This window comes from Rhinoderma darwinii, chromosome 3 (genome assembly GCF_050947455.1).
Source record: "Rhinoderma darwinii isolate aRhiDar2 chromosome 3, aRhiDar2.hap1, whole genome shotgun sequence".
NCBI classification, from domain to species: Eukaryota; Metazoa; Chordata; class Amphibia; order Anura; family Rhinodermatidae; genus Rhinoderma; species Rhinoderma darwinii.
Window position 1 is genome coordinate 22,333,894 of NC_134689.1, and position 22,533 is coordinate 22,356,426.

General features: G+C 43.2%; 1 protein-coding gene and 1 long non-coding RNA gene across 4 annotated transcripts in view; one reads left to right on the top strand and one right to left on the bottom strand.

Annotated features, from left to right (window-relative positions):
- Positions 1 to 13,536, bottom strand: part of GALNT10 (polypeptide N-acetylgalactosaminyltransferase 10) — a 136,834-nt gene extending 123,298 nt beyond the window's left edge. Inside the window, exon 1 of one of the 2 annotated variants that reach the window (XM_075856112.1) lies at positions 13,466 to 13,536. Coding sequence is in view for 1 of the 2 variants with exons in the window: in XM_075856111.1 (XP_075712226.1) it covers positions 3,303 to 3,446 (144 nt within the window). In the remaining variant the exon portion in view is untranslated. Of the gene's footprint in view, positions 1 to 3,302; positions 3,652 to 13,465 lie in introns of those variants that run through there. The other variant, XM_075856111.1, reaches the window with a different exon arrangement.
- On the top strand, positions 3,228 to 22,291 carry LOC142748828 (uncharacterized). Of its 2 annotated transcripts, none has more exons than XR_012882316.1 (4): positions 3,228 to 3,658; positions 6,223 to 6,352; positions 14,590 to 14,733; positions 22,089 to 22,291. It is a non-coding gene; the product is annotated as an uncharacterized LOC142748828 (long non-coding RNA). The 2 variants fall into 2 exon arrangements; XR_012882317.1 differs by lacking the exon at positions 22,089 to 22,291 and adding an exon at positions 15,542 to 15,623.
- The last annotated feature ends 242 nt before the right edge of the window (positions 22,292 to 22,533 follow it).

Here is a 22,533-nt window from a genome sequence, read left to right on the forward strand (position 1 = left end):
CTCTTCCACTGACCGTCACCTCTACTTATGTCACCTCTTCTTCTGACCGTCCCCTCTTCCTCTGACTGTCACCTCTTCTTATGTCGCCTCTTCCTCTGACTGTCACCTCTTCTTATGTCCCCTCTTCCTCTGACTGTCACCTCTTCTTATGTCCCCTCTTCCTCCGACTGTCACCTCTTCTTATGTCACCTCTTCCTCTGACTGTTGCCTCTTCCACTGACTGTCCCCTCTTCTTATGTCCCCTCTTCCTCTGACTGTCCCCTCTTCTTATGTCCCCTTTTCTTATGTCCCCTCTTCCTCTGACTGTCCCCTCTTCTTATGTCCCCTCTTCTTATGTCACCTCTTCCTCTGACTGTCCCCTCTTCCTCTGACTGTCCCCTCTTCCTCTGACTGTCCCCTCCTTCGTCGCCTCTTCTTCTGACTGTCCCCTCTTCCTCTTCTTCTGTTGCCTCTTTTTCTGACTGTCACCTCTTCTTATGTTACCTCTTCCTCTGACTGTCCCCTCTTCTTTCGTCGCCTCTTCTTCTGACTGTCCCCTCTTCTTCTTCTGTTGCCTCTTCCTCTGACTGTCCCCTCTTCTTATGTCACCTCTTCCTCTGACTGTCCCCTCTTCCTCTGACTGTCCCCTCTTCTTATGTCCCCTCTTCCTCTGACTGTCACCTCTTCTTATGTTCCCTCTTCCTCTGATTGTCACCTCTTCCTCTGACTGTCACCTCTTCTTATGTTCCCTCTTCCTCTGACTGTCACCTCTTCCTCTGACTGTCCCCTCTTCTTATGTCACCTCTTCCACTGACTGTCCCCTCTTCTTTCGTCGCCTCTTCCTCTGACTGTCCCCTCTTCTTATGTCCCCTCTTCTTATGTCACCTCTTCCTCTGACTGTCCCCTCTTCCACTGACTGTCCCCTCTTCTTATGTCACCTCTTCCTCTGACTGTCCCCTCTTCTTTCGTCGCCTCTTCTTCTGACTGTCGCCTCTTCCTCTGACTGTCCCCTCTTCTTATGTCACCTCTTCCTCTGACTGTCCCCTCTTCCTCTGACTGTCCCCTCTTCCTCTGACTGTCCCCTCTTCTTATGTTCCCTCTTCCTCTGACTGTCCCCTCTTCTTATGTCCCCTCTTCCTCTGTCACCTCTTCTTATGTCACCTCTTCCTCTGACTGTCACCTCTTATGTTCCCTCTTCCTCTGACTGTCACCTCTTCCTCTGACTGTCCCCTCTTCTTATGTTCCCTCTTCCTCTGACTGTCACCTCTTCCTCTGACTGTCCCCTCTTCTTATGTCACCTCTTCCTCTGACTGTCCCCTCTTCCTCTGACTGTCCCCTCTTCCTGACTGTCCCCTCTTCCTCTGACTGTCACCTCTTCTTATGTTCCCTCTTCCTCTGACTGTCCCCTCTTCTTATGTCCCCTCTTCCTCTGACTGTCACCTCTTCTTATGTCGCCTCTTCTTCTGACTGTCACCTCTTCTTATGTTCCCTCTTCCTCTGACTGTCACCTCTTCCTCTGACTGTCCCCTCTTCTTATGTCACCTCTTCCACTGACTGTCCCCTCTTCCTCTGACCGTCACCTCTTCTTATGTCACCTCTTCTTCTGACCGTCCCCTCTTCCTCTGACTGTCCCCTCTTCTTATGTCCCCTCTTCCTCCGACTGTCACCTCTTCTTATGTCACCTCTTCCTCTGACTGTTGCCTCTTCCACTGACTGTCCCCTCTTCTTATGTCCCCTCTTCCTCTGACTGTCCCCTCTTCTTATGTCCCCTTTTCTTATGTCCCCTCTTCCTCTGACTGTCCCCTCTTCTTATGTCACCTCTTCCTCTGACTGTCCCCTCTTCCTCTGACTGTCCCCTCTTCCTCTGACTGTCCCCTCCTTCGTCGCCTCTTCTTCTGACTGTCCCCTCTTCCTCTTCTTCTGTTGCCTCTTTTTCTGACTGTCACCTCTTCTTATGTTACCTCTTCCTCTGACTGTCCCCTCTTCTTTCGTCGCCTCTTCTTCTGACTGTCCCCTCTTCTTCTTCTGTTGCCTCTTCCTCTGACTGTCCCCTCTTCTTATGTCACCTCTTCCTCTGACTGTCCCCTCTTCCTCTGACTGTCCCCTCTTCTTATGTCCCCTCTTCCTCTGACTGTCACCTCTTCTTATGTTCCCTCTTCCTCTGATTGTCACCTCTTCCTCTGACTGTCACCTCTTCTTATGTTCCCTCTTCCTCTGACTGTCACCTCTTCCTCTGACTGTCCCCTCTTCTTATGTCACCTCTTCCACTGACTGTCCCCTCTTCTTTCGTCGCCTCTTCCTCTGACTGTCCCCTCTTCTTATGTCCCCTCTTCTTATGTCACCTCTTCCTCTGACTGTCCCCTCTTCCACTGACTGTCCCCTCTTCTTATGTCACCTCTTCCTCTGACTGTCCCCTCTTCTTTCGTCGCCTCTTCTTCTGACTGTCGCCTCTTCCTCTGACTGTCCCCTCTTCTTATGTCACCTCTTCCTCTGACTGTCCCCTCTTCCTCTGACTGTCCCCTCTTCCTCTGACTGTCACCTCTTCTTATGTTCCCTCTTCCTCTGACTGTCCCCTCTTCCTCTGTCACCTCTTCTTATGTCACCTCTTCCTCTGACTGTCACCTCTTATGTTCCCTCTTCCTCTGACTGTCACCTCTTCCTCTGACTGTCCCCTCTTCTTATGTTCCCTCTTCCTCTGACTGTCACCTCTTCCTCTGACTGTCCCCTCTTCTTATGTCACCTCTTCCTCTGACTGTCCCCTCTTCCTCTGACTGTCCCCTCTTCCTGACTGTCCCCTCTTCCTCTGACTGTCACCTCTTCTTATGTTCCCTCTTCCTCTGACTGTCCCCTCTTCTTATGTCCCCTCTTCCTCTGACTGTCACCTCTTCTTATGTCGCCTCTTCTTCTGACTGTCACCTCTTCTTATGTTCCCTCTTCCTCTGACTGTCACCTCTTCCTCTGACTGTCCCCTCTTCTTATGTCACCTCTTCCTCTGACTGTCCCCTCTTCCTCTGACTGTCACCTCTTCTTATGTCCCCTCTTCCTCTGACTGTCACCTCTTCTTATGTCCCCTCTTCCTCTGACTGTCACCTCTTCTTATGTCGCCTCTTCTTCTGACTGTCACCTCTTCCTCTTCTTCTGTTGCCTCTTTTTCTGACTGTCCCCTCTTCTCACTGCTCTTCTGATTGTCAGCTCTTCAGGTCACTCACATGCACAGTAGTCCCTAGGACCCAGCACAGGAGCTGCAGACACTTACACTCAGTTACACGGGACACTGTCAGGTAAGTGTGAAGTTACCATGGAGACACACGAGTGACACTTACCTGGCCGTCCCCGTTGCTGCTGCCCCCTGCGCCCTCCAGCTGCCTCTCTCGGTATAGAGACCACAGACCCACGTTGGGCAGGAAGAGCAGGGCGGCCAGCCCCAGCCCCACCGCCTGCAAAAGCCGCTTCTGTTTCCGCCGCATGGGAAGAAGCCCACGCCCTGCAACCAAACTCCGCACCAACAGCCCCGGACACCGAGCCAGTCACAGCCGGGCAACGCTATGTACACTCAGCCTTCACCACCGCCGCCACCGCTGCCGGGAGAGGGGGCGGGGACACGCTGCGCACTCCCGCTACCTCTCAGCAAGCGCGCCCGAAGCCGGACACGGTGTATGTGAGAAAAGTCCTATCACTTGTGAGTAATGACCCTGCCGTCCGCTAGAGGGCGGTGTGGCGCTCAGCGTGAGAGTACAACCTGTAGCTCCCCGACTGCTGCAGAACTACAATGTCCAGCAATTAGCGACAGGACGTAAAGCATCGTGTGCCGTGATATGTCATCTATTGTTTTCTGTTATCTGTTATCAGTCTTTTCTAGATTTGGAAAAGCTTCAGGAGGTTTCCAGTTTTATGTATAATGAAAAGTGAGGGGGAACCCTCTGCAGTCAGACCTGGGGACCTATAAAGCACCCCCGAGCTGCCTGTTCTATAAGTCTGCTGTAACTGCAGCCCGTGTCATAGTGACACAGTATAATGTATTAAAATACAAGGGTATGCTGATACATTATAAGTATAAAAAGTTGTCCCCTCGTGGGATTGAAAAAAATGTAACAAAAAAAAAATAATGCAGAGAGGTCGACGAAAAAAAGTCATTATTTTTAGTATAAATAACTTATTGGTCGTACAGTACGTAAAATATTAGGTATCTGCACGACCGCAATAACCTGAAGAATTCATTTAACAGGTTATTTAGTGTCAAATGTAAACAGTATAAAAAATAAAAATGATGAAAATCGCTTTTTTCTATTTTCACTCCTCAAAAAGAAATGACACAGTAATTTATTTGTACCCCCAAACGGCGAAGGACAAAAAGACTATTTCTCCCGCATAAAAAAAACGCCTCGTACAGTCAAGTCAAGGAAAAAAAAAAAGTTATGGTGGCTGAGGCAAAAACAAAAATAATTAGCTGGTCATTAAGGCCCTGTCAGGCATGACCGGCGCTCCATTCATTGCTATGGAGCTGCCGGACACGGACCCTGGAAGTCCCATGCTTCTCATGGAGCACTTCGGGGGACTTTCGGTTCCCCGTTCTTATTTTCGCTGGGGGGTACCAGTGGTTGGACCCCCAGCGATTACACATGTATCCCCTATCCTGTGGATAGGGGATACATGTTTTTGGTGGGACAACCCCTTTAAGGGGTTAATGTCTTATGTCTTAATAGCGTCAGAACTATTTTTCTGATACAGAGCTCCATATGTTATTTAAAAGATAACATTTAGGCTGCCTGTAGCCGCCACTAGAGGGAGCTCAATGTATACTGTGTTATTGTGGGGTTCAATGTATGAACAGTGAGCAGTAAACTCTTGAGCTCCCTCTAGTGGTGGCTGCAGGTAGCCCAAATGTTAGCTTTTAAATCTGGGTCTACGCAGGGTATTTGGAGCTCTGTGTCACAAGAAAAACAGAGCGCTTACTGCTATAAATATATATGAAAGAATTAATCAGAAAAGAGATTTTGCAGCTATTTAGAAAAAAATAATTGTATTCATGGGTGGAGATACATCTTATGGTTACCCTGCAATAAAGGCATTCAGGGGCTTAAAATTTCGCAACCCCTGTTGATGCAATGTTGTGAGGCATCCCTTATACAGAAGTCTATGTGGAAGCAGAACGCTGTCCAGAATTGAACCTGCTTGAATTTGAAGCTATATTCAAACATCACATATTACATTGGGGGCCATTTTTTTCCCACTGTTATAAAGCGCCTGTAAGTGCAGCATTACAATATTTTCTGCCATATCTTTATTAAATGGCTCTAATGGGATGTAGACTTCTCGTTGGTCATTAAACTGTCTTTGCTGAACTGTTCTTTTGTTCTGCTCCTGTCTCCTGTGCCTGATCTGTAAAACCTCTATCTTGTAATCTCTGCTACTGTGCATATTGATATATTGATGTCTTTCCTTCTTGAACATAATCGTTTGACTCTAGTAAATTGGTCCATAGAAATGGTACCTGTCAATCCCACAATTATCTGTGCTAAGAATAGAAAGAAGGAAATTTGCTGTTCCTCAATGTTATCATAGTGATAGGGGCAATCTCTCATAGAAACTTACCAGGCAGCCTGCAAAATCCATCTCTCGTGCTGTCAAAAATTAATTGGGCTATGGATGCTAAAACTAGATAGATAGATAGATAGATAGATAGATAGATAGATAGATAGATAGATAGATAGATAGATAGATAGATAGATAGATAGATAGATAGATAGATAGATAGATGATTAAGATATGAGATAGATAGATAGATAGATAGATAGATAGATAGATAGATAGATAGATAGATAGATAGATAGATAGATAGATAGATAGATAGATAGATAGATGATTAAGATATTAGATAGATAGATAGATAGATAGATAGATAGATAGATAGATAGATAGATAGATAGATAGATAGATAGATAGATAGACAGACAGACAGATAGATAGATAGATAGATAGATAGATAGATAGATAGATAGATAGATAGATAGATAGATAGATAGATAGATAGATAGATAGATAGATAGATAGATGATTAAGATAGATAGATAGATAGATAGATAGATAGATAGATAGATAGATAGATAGATAGATAGATAGATAGATAGATAGATAGATAGATACTTTTTTAGAGAAACTTTATCTTTGGCGAGGAAAACAATAGCCCTTCAATAGATGAATGAACGTCTTCCAAGATTAGTTTAGTTCATTCTGTCATTCCAGACGTAAACCTGGTGTATCAAAACCGTGGCTGCCCAAACAATTTCTCTAAAGTCTGGGATATTTGGAACGACTCCTCTGACAGCGCAGTTGATGGATCCTGATACACTTGGTCACTGATCACTTCATACAGGTACGTCCCGAATTATTGTATAGTGAGTGCACATCTAGTTATTACTCACCTTCATTTCCTACCCCTATAGAGCAGGAAATGAAAGGATTAGGTCCCTTTCTATATGGTTGTTTTTATTTCTTGTTTGTTTCTTTTTCTTCTTTTTTGTGTACATTACTGATCATACTTTGGAATGTATATTGTCAAGGTCACTGTACAGGTCTCTATGTGTATTTTATGCTATTTCCCTTCCTGTTCTATTATATGAAAATCAGATGATCTATGAGATGTTTTGTACCAGTTTATTGCGCCAAAAGTCAATAAAATGAGTTAAAAAAAAAAAAGTTGTTTTGACATCAGAAAATGCTTAGTTGTCAGATAAGATTAACCCCTTCTTATATAATGACAGACTACAGAATAGGGCCATCCCTACAATAGGTTTTAAACTCAATTTTTCTGATCCAGAGCTACAACTCCTATGCATAGGCAATGAATGAAATGATAAATTTCTTACTGCCGGCAGCCACCACTAGGGGGAGCTTACTCCATTCTGTGTTATTAGTGAACTCAGTATATACATAAGAGTATGCAATAAGCTCCCTCTAGTGGTTGCTGGAGATAGCCAGGATTGTATAATTTAAAGGGATTTTCCACTACCTTTTTTTTTCTTTTAAAATCATTGCAATGCTGCTGCCTTGTAATTTTCTCCCCTGACTATAGTTGAAAAATTGTATTTACTTAAATCAACTTTACGCTGTATTGTTTATATTGTGGTTTGTTTACAATATTTTGTGCATGCGCAATGAATGCTATTTCATTGCGCAAGTCGCATTCAAAGTCTGTACATTGCGCCTGTGTTCGAGGCATCCTAATCCTCCTCAATACCCGCCCCATTCTTTCTCAGATTACGTCTCAATGCGTGCACTATTTTATTTTCATTCATGTTGTTCCTCAGTGCCATTATCACTGTAGTTTCCATCTTTGCGGGTGATAACATGAATGAAAATAAAATAGTGCTCGCACTAAGACGTAATCTAAGAAAGAACGGCGCAGGTATTTAGGAGGCTTAGGATGCCTCGAACACTGGCGCAATGAACTTACTGTTAATGCACATGCGCGATGAAATTGCTTTCAATGCGCATGCAAAATATTAGGATGGAGATTACGAGCCAGGCTCTCTCCTCCAACACCATTGTATGACCTCACGAATGCTCTTCTGTTTGAAAGGGCAAAAATTCCCACAGACACACTCCAAAATCTTGTAGAAAGTCTCCCCAGAAGAGTCAAAGTTGTATTAGCTGCAAAAAGGCGCCAACTCCATGTTAGCGCCTATGGATTTAGAATGGGATGTCATAAAAGCTCCTGTAGGTGTAATGTGTAGGGGTCCCAAGATTTTTATCCATATAGCATAGGTGCATGTCCGAGAGCTGGGACTTGCATTTATCAGACATTTATGGAATATCTAGCGGATATTCCATAAATGCCTAAGGTTGGAAAATTCCCTTTAAGTTAAGAACGTGATAGACACTTATGAGTGGTGTCCTAAGCTGTTGGTGTCCTAAGCTGACCATGCACATTAGACTACCGTTCATCATTTATTTCAATAGGAAAATAATGATTTGAAGGGTTTTTAGTTAATATTCCACAGTAAGAGTGACTAGACTTGGGCCATTTATAAATGCAAATATAGAATTAAAGCCTGTTGTTGAATAATAAAAACGTGAACCACTAAACGCGTCTTAAAACCTTCACTCCAGGTGTCTCATTACGGTTGATTAACTGTAATTTTATGACAGTGCTTAAATCTGCTAAAAATAAACCATCAAGAAATGGAGAGAAGAGAATAACAAAAATGACCTCCTATATACGGGCATCATCCCAATGCCAAATCTGTACCAGGACCCCCCACTGTCACACACCATTTAAAGTTAACCCCCTGCTCATATAGTTTAAGAAAAAGTTTATGAAGGATATATACGGTGAATAAATTATTGTAGTGTGGTAGGGAAGGATTACTGAACATATATATATCTTGTATGATAATGTACCCCCGACTGTAAATTGTAAGATTATTCAATGTCACGATTAAAGGATTTGTCCAGTCATAAGAAATTGATGGCCTATCCCCAGGATAGGTTATCAACATCTGATTGGCGGGGATCTGACTCCCGACACCCCTGCCGATCAGCTGTTTTAAATGGGCTGTGGTGCTCGAACAAGCACTGCTTCCCTTTCATTACATTCACTGCTCGTACTGTGAATCGCCAACACATTTGTAGCTGCGGTACACAGTGTTACAGCATTCACCCAGTCACTTGAATGAGAGAAGGCTGTAATACTGTGAACCGCCGCTACAATTGTGTCGGCGATTCACAGTACAAGTAGATAAGGCATACCTCCGAACTTTCAAGTATCTCAAAGAGGGACAACCGATGTGGCACGCACCATTGGGGCTCCTTCTAGGAGTGGAATCCCTGGCCAGAGCATCGGCCACACTGTGGCCGTGGGATTCCGCTCCAGGGGGAACCCATGATGTCACTGTCCATATATGGACAGTGACATCAAGTGTTCCCTCTAGGAGAGGAATTCCCGGCCAGAGTGTTGGCAACACTCGGGCAGGGGATTTCGCTCCTCGGGTAGCCCTTGATGTCACTGTCCATATATGGACAGTGACATCAAGGGCTTTCCAAAGACAGGAGTCCCCAGCCAGAGAGCTGACGTCACAGTCCATATGTGGACAGTGACGTTAGGGTTTCCCTCTGGGAGCAGAATCCCCCACCAGAGCGTTGGTAACACTCTGGCAGGGGATTCCGCTCCAGGATGAGGCTCTGACGTCACTGTCCACGTATGGGCAGTGACATCAGGGGTTCCCTCTAGGAGCAGAATCCATGGCCAGAGCGTCGGCCACACTGTGGCCGGGGATTCTGCTCCAGGAGGAGCCCATGAAATCACTGTCCATATATGGACAGTGACGTCAAGGGTTCCCTCTAGGAGAAGAATCCCCAGGCCAGAGTGTCGGCAACACTCTGGCAGGGGATTTTCGCTCCTGGAGTAGCCCCTAACGTCACTGTGCATATATGGACAGTGACGTCAAGGGCTTTCCCAAGACAGGAGTCCCCAGCCAGAGAGCTTGCGTTGTTCTGGCCAGGGATTCCATAGTTAAAAGCCTGACATCATTGTCTATGTATGGACATTGACGTCAGGGGCTTCCCCGGGCTCATTACTGAGAGTAACACTGTGCCCGGGGACTCCTCATTGAGTGGCAGAGCTCCCTCTGCTCCTCCACTCTGTACTAATGCTGAAACAGGGAACCTGAGGACGCAAATACAGTTGACAATGGGACATACCACCGGCCGCCTGGGACAGCGCTCGTACAAGCACCACGGCCCACCATTCAAAACAGGTGATTAGTGGGGGGGCCGGGAGTCGGACCCCCATCGATCAGATATGGATGGCCTATCCTGAGGATAGGCCATCAATTTTTTATGACTGAATAACCCCTTTAAGTACTGCAACCATATAAAAGAAGAAGTGTAACAGGTCACAGGACTCTGAGGTGACGTCTAATATGCTTTTTCATTTACAGTAGGGGCTAAGATGTTTTGCAGCAGCGTAGGTGTGTTTTACTGTATAAGGAATAATTCCTTATACAGTAAAAAACATCTCTGCTGCTGCAAAACATCTTTTTGCAGAGTAAGGTGACCTTCCTGTCCAGGGGCGTAATTAGGAAAGACTGGGCCCCATAGCAAACTTTTGACTGGGGCCCCCTCTCCCCTGGGTGATAGGGGGCTGGGTGATAGTGCCTTTTTTATAGCCCCCCCCTGTAGATAACGCCATACATCCCCCTGTAGATAACGACATACAGCCCCCCTGTAGATAACGCCATATATCCCCCTGTAGATAACGCCATACAGCCCCCTCTGTAGATAGCGCCATACATCCCCCTGTAGATAACGCCATACATCCCCCTGTAGATAACGCTATACATCCCCCTGTATTTAACGCCATACAGCCCCCTCTGTAGATAGCGCCATACATCCCCCTGTAGATAACGCCATACAGCCCCCTCTGTACAGAACGCCATACAGCCCCCTCTGTAGATAACGCCATACAGCCCCCACTGTAGATAACACCATACAGCCCCCCTGTATATAACGCCATACAGCCCCCCTTGTAGATAACGCCATACAGCCCCCTCTGTAGATAACGCCATACAGCCCCCTCTGTAGATAACGCCATACAGCCCCCTCTGTAGATAACGCCATACAGCCCCCTCTGTAGATATAGAAGTGTGTCTGGTTGCTGTGCTCAATCTTGCCATGGTGGACCTGTGACATGAAACAGTCTTCCACACCTTCACCTTTGTAGCACAGTTTGGCTCAGCGCTCACACGAGCGCTTCTGCAGCTTCGTTTTAGCAATTGGCGGGGGTCTCAGTCCTTGGTCTCCCAACGGTCAAAACTTCTCACATGTCACTATGACACATCAGAAGTTTGTTGAACGTTTAGTTACACTTTAACACTTCTATTTTTTAAAGCATTTTTACTTTGCAGCATTTTTCTACAACTGACTAAAACTTTTGCACAGTACTGTGTATATATAATATATATTTAATATATTTGCAGTTGGCACACTATTCCATACATTTGTACATAGTTAGCTATGCCTGACTCATTAGTAAATAGTCATCTTCTTAGAGGGGTTGTCTAAGGAAAAGAAAAACAATTTATTATTTTGCTTTTCTGAAACTAAGAAACTCTATATTTTGCATGAATTGCAGGTTTTCAGTCCCCATCGCATGGACCCGGAAGTTCGAAGCTGCCGTTCTTGCTGTGATGCGTCGACACAGTTTTCAGGGGAAAGGACCTCCCCTTCCTCTCGGTGTGTCGATGGCGCGGATGAAGGGGCTGGCTGCTGGCAACTAAGCCCTCATTCTTCACGGCTGATTCAGAGACCGAGAAGGGGGCTTAGCTGATGAATTAAGCTTCTTTATCCCGGAGCCGGCAGCTCCAAACATCTGGGTCCACGTAACGGGGACTAAAAAGCAAATTAATGTAATTCAGGACGTCTCCCTGTAGTATGTGGCCCAATCCTTTATAATAATATTATCGTGCACTTGTAGACATCATTTTCTATGTTCATAATGGGCTAATTAAGTGATTATGATGTCATAACAAGTCAGCATTATAATGTAGGAACATTGTTCCCCTGATAAAAATAAAGCAAAATGTACTTATCACGGAATACAAATAACCTCACTTTTCATTTTAAGACTAATTGGCTGTATCTTCGGTTGCCAAAGGAATTGTGATATTTTTTTTTTTTATTGTCCTCCAAGGATAGCAAAAAGGAATCACTGTCATATAATGACAAAGAAAGGCTCTTAAGATGAAAAGAAAACAAAAAAAAATCATTTATCATTTTTTTTTCAACAACAATTTTACATTACCGTCAATTTTTTTCTTTCATTTATTTATGCATTTAATTTTTTGTCAAGTGCCAATGGAATATGTAACTTAAATTGAAATGAAAATTGTAATTAAATTTAAAACTAAAGTTTTCCAGGTACATATATGCATACAAACCTCAGATGATCACAGCATCACAGGTGCTTCTTGGTGAAAAATTGCTGGTTATTCCAATTTTTACATCCATAATGAGCTGCGACGTTTCGACAGAACACACCGCCTTTTTTAAGCTTAACATTATAGTATATATATATATATATATATATATATATATATATATATATATACAGTCCAAAAGCAGATGAACACAGCACTCCAGCATACCAAAAAATTAGGCCATGTGCTCGTTTCCAGGGGATGAATCAGTTCACAAATTTCAATATAAAACTACCATAGAAAAAGGTAACGGCACCAGGACTTCAGAATAGATGAAACAGGGTGGATTTATTCACCTCAAGTGAACGACGTTTCGGTTAGTCACAGAACCTTTCTCAAGTAACAACATACTGCACACAGTGTCAGGTTTAAATACGAAGTACAAACACCAATTAGCAAATACATAGTGTACATATTGTAAAAAACAATCATATAAATATAGGTAAGATTCCCTTTCAAGGGATAATTGTTTAAAGTGCATAATAATTCTCATGGATATGTATACCAAATTCACATTATATCAATACATATCATATCAAGTGACAAAAGGGACTTAAAGAGGCTCTGTCACCAGATTTTGCAACCCCTATCTGCTATTGCAGTAGATCGGCGCTGCAATGTAGATTACAGTAACGTTTTTATTTTTAAAAAAACGAGCATTTTTGGCCAAGTTATGACCATTTTTGTATTTATGCAAATGAGGCTTGCAAAAGTCCAACTGGGCGTGTTTACAGTAAAAGTCCAACTGGGCGTGTATTATGTGCGTACAACGGGGCGTTTTTACTTCTTTTACTAGCTGGGTGTTGTGTATAGAAGCATCATCCACTTCTCTTCAGAACGCCCAGCTTCTGGCAGTGCAGACACAGCGTGTTCTCGAGAGATCACGCTGTGTCGTCACTCACTTCCTGCCCCAGGTCCTGCATCGTGTCGGCCACATCGGCTACAGTTGATTCTGCAGCAGCATCAGCGTTTGCAGGTAAGTAGCTACATCGACTTACCAGCAAACGCCGATGCTGCTGCAGAATCAACTGTAGCCTCTGGTGCCGATGTGTCCTCGCTCGTCCGACACGATGCAGGACCTGGGGCAGGAAGTGAGTGACGTCACAGTGTGATCTCTCGAGAAAACGCTGTGTGTCTGTGCACTGCCAGAAGCTGGGTGGTAACGAAGAGAAGTGGATGATACTTCTCGTCAGAACGCCCAGCTAGTAAAAGTAGTAAACACGCCCCGATGTACGCACATAATACACGCCCAGTTGTACTTTTACTTTTCAACACGCCCAGTTGGACTTTTGCAAGCCTCATTTGCATAAATACAAAAATGGCCATAACTTGGCCAAAAATGCTCGTTTTTTAAAAATAAAAACGTTACTGTTATCTACATTGCAGCGCCGATCTGCTGCAATAGCAGATAGGGGTTGCAAAATCTGGTGACAGAGCCTCTTTAAATAGCAATTAGGCTAAATTAGAAGCAGGCAGAGGCCAATCTAAAAGAGAAATATGTATATACATACAGATCTGGCAAAAGCATGATACAGTTCCTGGTCTCACATGTGTTCAGAGCACAGCATTCACGCACATCCACCGCGCATGTTTAAAGATGGCGTCCAAACCGGAAGTTCGGCCGAGTGGAACGCACATAGCAGGGTAATCATTACCGCGCATGCGCACACGCAGAACATGCGTTCCAAGCGTACTGAGCATGCGCGGACTACGAAGCTAATCCAGTTAAAGTGCCTTTGTTTCGAAAATGAAAAATAGATAGTAGGAAGAATCCATGAGCAGTACTAGGTTAGATAAACACTACAAAGACACCATGGATACAAAAAGCTGACAACTACATGTCCATATAAATGTCTAGATCACATGTGAACTAAATCGTTTCACATATAAATGTACCAATGATCACTATCTGCTATTATTAGATTTTCAAATACCTGGTACTAACCTCATCACAATATATCCCACCGCTTGTCAGACGCCATTGTATCAAGATAATCAAAAGTAAGGCCTCATGCACCCGACCGTAGCCACGCGCACGGCCGTGATTTTCGGGTCGGCCGGCAGCGGACTGTCAGCCGCGAGCCGCCCGCAAATCGCGGGCCATGCACATGGCTGCGGCCATTATTTTCAATGAGCCCGGACCGCAGAAGACGGCCGTAATAAGACATGTCCGTTCTTTCTGCGGTGCAGGCTCCCCGGCCATGCACGGACCGTAAAAATTACGGTCGTGTGCATGGCCCCATAGAAATGAATGGCGCCGCAATTCTCCCGGGGATTTTCGGGGGAATTGCGGACGCAAAAGCACGTTCGTGTGCATGGGGCCTTATTCACTTCACCTGTCAGTGGTTATAATGTTATGGCTGATCAGTGTATAGATTATATATATATATATATATATATATATATATATATATATCTACATCTACACATATGCACATATTATTCAGTCTATTGACTCATAAATGAAACAGACAGTTCACATATTTTGTGCCCACGTACTGTAAGGCAAAAAAAAAATACATTGTGATTCCAGAGTATGATTTAATATATTTTGGCACTTGATTGCAGAAATGACTTTGACAAATGCTTTTTGTCAAGAGAATTAATATATCTTTCTTCCTGTCATCTCATGCAGCCAATCAATACAACTGTTACACTTGTAGCTTTAAAGAAATCCAACCCGCTCCTCCATCCCAGGTCCCTGACATCGATGTCTGATGCTCATCTGTCATTCGCAATAAATCTAGGAAAGTGTGAAGACGGGACTCTGTATACCGCCGTAAGTCTCTGTGCACACATCTATGCCACGTGCATGAGTCTCATTTGAAGAGGACCTGTCACCTCTCCTGACATGTCTAGTTTAGTAAATACTTCTATTCCCCATCAAATAACATTTCTGGCACATTTTATCTTAGAACTGTCTTGTGCCGTTCCTCTGTTGTTCCTCTTAGAAATTTATGAATAAAGTAACAGCTGGGCGTTACCATTCCCCTTGTCAATGGGGCGTGTCCCTGCACAGTATCTGTCAGCTCTGATTGGAAAATGTCAGTCTGTGTAGAGACACCCCCCAACTGATAACACCCAGTTGTCAATTCTTTCATACATTTCTATCATATGAATATGGTGGCAGAATCAGGCTCCTTGGGCCCACCAGAGGAGATGATTATGGGGCCACCCTCCATCCATATAGAACATGTACATGTCCACTTTTAATTGCACCGTAATACTTGTTCTTATCATTGTACACACCGGAAATAACATCAATAAAATCTAATAGGTTATTTGTGAGTCATCCCATAAATAGTGACAAGTGTTTGGCTATAACATCAGCTCCAAATTAGGTTTTCTTCTGCTGATCTTTGGGTCCATCATTGTGTTAGAGCCTGGACTCACCAGAGAGTCCTCCGGTACTCTGCCAGGCAATTCCGCTTTTGTACGGTGCCATTTCCTGAACCTTTCACTCCATTTTTTTTGTAAATGACGCCCCTTCAGAGCGTTTTCCCAGTTTTCCTGAAGTTCAGTAGCACAGGCAACATTTATACTTTGTGATCTATCCCCCCAATTTGTCTGATTCTGTATTTTCATAGTATTACAGGGTCCATTTACTAAACCTCGAGATGGGAGCTTTGTCGGACTTCTGAGCTTGCTTGTGCCATGATGTATCCTTGGGAATGTGACTATGGCGTATATTAGCCCAGAGTGTTACAGTTATGTTTATCATCTACTTAATGCTTTTGATTAATAACGTCACTATAATTAAATGCCACACACAACGTACGGAAAACAAAAGATCACCAATCAATATTCAGACCCATAAACGCTATCGTAAAACAAGTTAAAGTGAATTTGTCAGCTCAGAATAATTTCCCTCATTTACGAGAGCTAATAATTCTGTCTACTCATGATTAAGATTAATCTTGGTGAAAGGACTTGCTATTAACTCCTTAGTATCAAGATGAAAATCTTATGTGGTGGAACTTACAAAAATGTAATGTCTTGAGCGAAAAAATGAGGACAAGGAGTCACAGCGCCGCAAATAATAGAAATGAGTACAAAATTTTAATTTCAATACAAAATCATACATGACACAAATGGTTAAAAACAATAACAAGGATCTAAAATACCATATAAGTGTGGACCATTCAAAGAAAATGATGCTGCTACAAGTATGCTGTATTTAAGCACACAATTGAACATGTGTGCGGCAGACAGTAACAAAAAACACCTAGGTCAGTGATGTGTCATCGTAGTGTCTTACTTTTGCTATAGAAATATATAGTTCATATAAGTAAAATAAAGTGCTAAAAAAGCCCTAGTATCATCAGTAGGAAGCAAAAGAGACACTAGGAAAAAACATCACACCGAACATGAGCTACTACATAAAGTATGCATAAAATCAAGGAGAGGAAATGTCCTGGAATGTTCTGTGATATAAGTCAAAAGTCTGCCTGGAATGATAGATACCATAGTAAGAGACAGTCTTACCCATGGAGGTGAAAACGATAAAGTAGTCCACAAAGTATAGCCTGATGTAATGGCACCCGACGCGCGTTTCGCTGATACAGCTTCCTCAGGGGGTATTAACTAATCTATGTAAGTGCCCAGTTTATATATATGTCCCCTTCTTGGGCTTGTTTTCTGCGGGACGAGACGTCGTTTTGATTGGTACTGTTTTGGGGTGTATGGGACTTATTGATTCTTTTTTATTATTACTTTTTTGGGGGGCAATGGAAAAAAATTGCTATTTCGCCATTTGTTTTTTACGGTGTTCACCTTGCGGTTTAAATTACATATTAACTTTATTAATGGAGTCATTACGGTCGCGGCGATACCACATATGTGTACTTTTATTTATTTTTTACACTTTTACTAAATAAAACCACTTTTTATACTTTTTATACTTTTTTACTGTCATTTTTATTTATAATCTTTATTTCACATTTATTATTTATTTCATTAGTCCCACTAGGGGACTAATACTTATACTTCGTATACCAGAGCATTATTGCCTGTCAGTGTAAATCTGACAGGCAATCTGTTAGGACGTGCCTCCGGCGCGTCCTAATAGGCATATGTCCAGGGCAGACCTGGGGGCTTTTATCAAGCCCCCGGCTGCCATGACAACCCATCAGAGACCCGCGATTGCATTTGCGGGCCGCCGATGGGTGACAGAGGGAGCACACTCCCTCTGTAAACAAGTTAAATGCCGCGGTCGCTATTGACGGCGGCATTTAACGGGTTAAACGGCCGCGATCTAAGTAAACTTCGATTGCGGGCGTTGGAGCAGGAGCTCAGCTGTCATCAGACAGCTGAGCCCCGGCTCCAGCCTGCACGGGAGACCCGTGCAGGACTTAGACTAGGCTCACGTGAAAAGGCCCTTAGTGACGAACGTGAAAAGGCGTATTGTTGGTCACTAGGGGGTTAAACTCACATGTTATTTTATTATTGTTTTGGTATTTGTTTGTGCGGTTTTTCGCAGTATTCACTTGGTCGCGATTCCTGTAGTATGTGTTATTAGCTTGCATATCTTTAGTTGTTGTATTTTACCACTTTATTATCGATAAAAGCTTTTTGCATATTATCATGGCACTATTTTGGGTTTATGCTCTTTCTATAATTGTTAATTTATGCACAATTCTTTTTGTTTTCACATTTGATCATGTTATTTGGGATACAATCAGGGGATTTACCTTGACATGTACTGGATCTATAATTCATTTGATCATTATATTAAATAGATTCGCACATACTTACATCAATATTCTCCTTTCCGGGGTTGTGCATGCTGTTGTGAGACTGAGAGCCCGCCCCGTTCCCCTCTCGTCTATACACTGGCACTGCGCCTGTGCTGACTCCCTAGAGACGCGTCCTCGGTGGCTCGCAGGCGCAGTGAGAGTGTGACGACAGGCGACGGAGATCTCGTGGCTTCAGGCATACTCGCGCGCATGCGCCAGAGACCGGATTGACAGGATACACCGGAACACATTTATTGATTACTAGGGGACATATATATATAAACTGGACACTTACATAGATTAGTTAATACCTCCTGAGGAAGCTGTACCAGCGAAACCCGGAAGTCAATAGGGAAACTTTGAATGCACTACAAACAGTGCAGTTTTTTTGTGGAGGTTTTTTCCTTTTGTCTTGCATTTTTTTCTCAGTGGCGTTTTTTTGCAATTGCAGCGAGGTATTGGTTGGGCGTTTTTGTTTTCAGCGAGTTAGTGGCATTTATCTCCCTTAGTCCCCCATTGTTTTTCTTTTTGCCTGATCCAAAAAACTCATTTGTCAATGAATGTTGCTTTTAATGGTGTTTTTTGTGTAATTTTATCAGAATAAATCATGTGTTGCAAAGAGGAATCTTTGAATCACATGATCTTTGATTCACATGCACTATAATAAAACAAACTATTTTAACAAAGCGCCACAAAATCACCAAAAGGATGTACTATTTATGATAAATAAAAAAAATTATCCCCAAAAAATGTTTGTGACACAAGCCTAAGGTTCCCACATAGCGTAAACGTAGCGGAATTTCCACAACAGAATTCTGTGTGGAAATTCCGCAACATTTACAGTAGAAGCAAAGTGGATGAGATTCAGAAAATCTCATGCCCACGCTGCAGAAAAAAACGCAGTGTAAAAGTTGATAAATTTACCTGCAGCGTGGAATTTAAGAAGCGCAGCATGTCAATTTCTGCTGCATTTTTGTTGATTTTCCTTTGCGGGGTTTCCCCATTGAATTCAATGGGGATTCAAAAACCACAACAGAAGCCAAGTGTTGAGACTTTTTGCGGCGTATTGACAGCGATTACGCCGCAAAAATCGCAACTGTGGAAAATAAAATAAAAACATACTTAGGTCTTGTCCACTCATAGCGGAATTGCTGAGTTTTTTCCGTCCGGAATTGCAGACGTAAAATACACAGCAGAATACAGTAGCAGCAAAGTGGGTGAGATTTCAGAAATCTCATCCACACGCTGCGTAAAATTTCCGACCAGAAAATGACCTGCAGTGCGTATGTTTCGTACTGCAGCATGTCAATGCCTGCTGTGGAAAGTGGACTGAATTGCTGGGTTTTTCAGAGGAGATGTCACCATCTCCCAACATTGAGAAAAACACAGCAAAATCCACACCATTTCCTGCAGTAAAAAACGCAGGAAATGTTGCGGTTTTTCCGCAGCGGAATTTCTGCTACTTTCTGCGGAATTGCTGCAGAAATTTTTGCAGCAATTCTGTTATGAGTGGATAAGCCCTTACCCAGAATGCCCTCCTTCCTGCAATCCGGCCTCCTGGAATGACGTTGCAATCCCGTGTGACCGCTGCAGCCAATCACCGGCTGCAGCGGTGGTCACATGGGATGATACGTCATCCCAGGAGGCCAGCCTGGACGACATCAGAGTCCGGCCTGGGATGAGGTTACATCCTATGTGACCACCACTGCAGCGGTCACATGGGCCATTCAGGGAGGCCGGACCGGACTGCCATGGAGGAATGTGTCGCCATAACAACGACCTACGTAAGTATGAGCGGTTTTTAACGCTGCTTTACACAGCGGAAATTCCGTCCAAAAAAAAGGGCACCGGTTTTTCGGACGGAATGTACTGTGGGTTTCAAGTTGCATACGTTGCATGGTTTTTACGCAGCATATCAATCCTGTGGAAACCCGGCCTAAGATGTCTGTTCTTTTTTTTTTCAAGCCATAGTCATTTCAATACAAGCATAGCCATAATAATGTAATAAAAGGAGCACAAATTCTGACAGGAGAAAGAAACTATGTACATTATTTTTTTATTTCACTTTTTTAAAGATTTCTCCCTTCCATAGTTAACCTATTGATGACAATTACAATGTGAAATAAAAAAACTTCTGCAAAATGAACAATTTAATAGCCTCTAAATAAGAGACGGCACGCTGGGAATTACAAATAATGATGCTTTATAATAATGTTCTAAAAACTACAAAGTAAAAATGGATGAAAGAGATTAAAAACAGGACAAACCCGGCATTTCAAGATCCCTTTGTCAAGTGCTGTCATTATACGAAATACCATACATATTATCCCAATTGCAAAGGAATTAAACACAGTCATTAGACTGCCCAGGACAATACCAGCATATCAAGTTAAAAATGTAACGTAACCCCTGGCCATCCACCCACCGGCACCGTTGTAGGATTTGCAGCCTTCAATGCTTAGAACGGGTTGTGGTGGTGGTGGTGGGGGGTTTTCGAAATTCGAATAGATATCCTTTGTTTACAGTTTGTTCTGTAGCTGAAAAGGACAAAATGTGAATTTTTTAGTTTTGTGCATTTGAAAAAGATAAATGGATGTGATTATCGTCAGACAAAAACAAGAAGACAAAAGAAACAGGAAATATAGGATATCAGTGATACTGTAATTCTGAAGATAAGGTGGAAAATACTGGGGGAATGCATAGAAAAAAAAGTATAAACATATAACTTACACTGTGATTGTGCCCCTCAATGCCCCAACAGGAATCGGAGGGCACTAAATATCGAAGTTTCTGGGTTAGGCAATTCGGAGCCCCTGTCAGCAGTTCCGTTATATTGGACGGGTAGAATAACGCAGGAGCGATGGAACCCCATTATAGTCAATAGGGTACATCAGGCACCTTTGGTGTCTGTCGTGTGGCGCATATGCAACTGCCATTTTGTTTTCAGTTGAAACGGAAACCATGACAGTGGTGCAAACAGAGCTATATATATATATATATATGCTCAATTCAACCACATAATATAAGTATGTTGCAATTTCAAACGTATGCCTTTGAAACTAGACCCACTATAGTAAGGCTGCCTGTACACGTAGCGGTAGTGTGCCACAGGTCCAACAACAGAGCCGCAAAACCCATATACGGTTTTACAGCGAATTGACACGTTTCTGCGATGTAGTTTTTGTACAGGTAAAGCACAAGGTTTTAATGTGCTTTACCGTCCCATGCCGCACAGCAAAAAAAAAAACACCACATCGCAAAACCAGGGGCATTTGATGTAAAGCCGTGTGGCACAATACTGCTACGTGTACAGGTACGCTAAAACCTCTTATATAAACACTCGAAAACAGCTAAGGTTGTCATTTAGTCACACAGGTGTTAGTCAGATATTCAGACTTATGGAATCACTGGTTAAGCAATTTCTTCCCAGGGTGGAAGTTTTGTGGAATTGCTATGTGAGCAATTCCCCAAAAGGCTGCAGGAGACTGTTGGGACTGAGCGTGCGAATAAATCCTCAACACCAAATCCGTCACAATTCTGATCAACAGAGTCTAAGGCTACTCTATGATTTTTGCCAGAGCCCACCGCAAGGCGGGATGGTTTTTGCAGCATAGAACCTAGGTTGTCTTAGCGAGTTCAGTGTTGGATAAGATGTGCAATGCAGGCAATACCAGAAAAGTTAACAAGACAGCAAGAGGGTAAACAGAAAGTTCAAATCACAAAGCTAGGGGGTGTCAGGAATAGCAGAGGTCAGTACCACCCGGGAGCAGAAAGTCCAAATCCGTAAGCAAAGGATAATCCAGAGACAAGCCGAGATCCAGTTCCAAAAAGTCCAAATAGTTAAAGGTACAGGGTTTAGTCAGAAACTTGATCAAACACATGCTGCAAGGAAAATCACAAGCAAAGAACACAGAAGCAGTCCAGGTTTATGTACTCCACCCTTACACCTGATAGGAAGAAAGACAGAGAAAAGGGATAGGCGTAACAACTAAAACCAGAACCGCCCAGAAGCTAGACTAGTAGTCATGGACGTTTCCTAACACAGACCTTATTGTTAGTCTAAATAATTATGTATGGTGAAATCTAACATCCTCAATACTTGCTTCCCCTGATGACAGATGTTTAGGGACAGTCAGATTGCCGCCATACACATTAAATGGTCATTGATTCCGGTTGAAATCCACGGGATCCTCCAATAATTATCAAATAAATGATTGTTTTTAGATTAATAATGCGGAACAGAATCATTGGGGGAGATTTATCAAATTTAGTGCAAAGGAAAAGTGGAGCAATTGCCCGCAGCAATCCAGCTCTCATTTTTCATGTGTTGCTTGGAAGATAAAAGGCGCACCGCTGCACCATTGTACTAGTGATTAATCTCACCTATTTTCTACTCCAGGGACGTAACTATATGGAGTGCAGAAGTGGCAGTCGCACCAGGGTCCTTGAGTCTGAAGGGACCTAAAAGGTCTTCGGCCACATTTGAGAAGACCAGTGCTGTAAATGACTCAGTTGGGGAGGATTTTGCATTGCGGCCTAGGAGCATCTCTTCACATTAGATTGTTATGCCCTTTATGCCCAGATGAGCAGGAACCTTTATGGCATTATACATATAGATAAAAAAATGCACTAAAAATGTAATATTCTTGTATACAACTCATTGAAATAAAATGGAACATATACTAGAATCAATGCAAACTGCCTGTGCAACACCCAGCAGTAATCTTTCCTTTAATCTGGTAGATTTCTTACATTTCATGAGGTTCTGAGTCAAGGTAATGAGTCAAAAATGACCTTTAATCAGCGGCGGTTGGTATAAAAGCTTGTGCACAGGGGCAGAGATG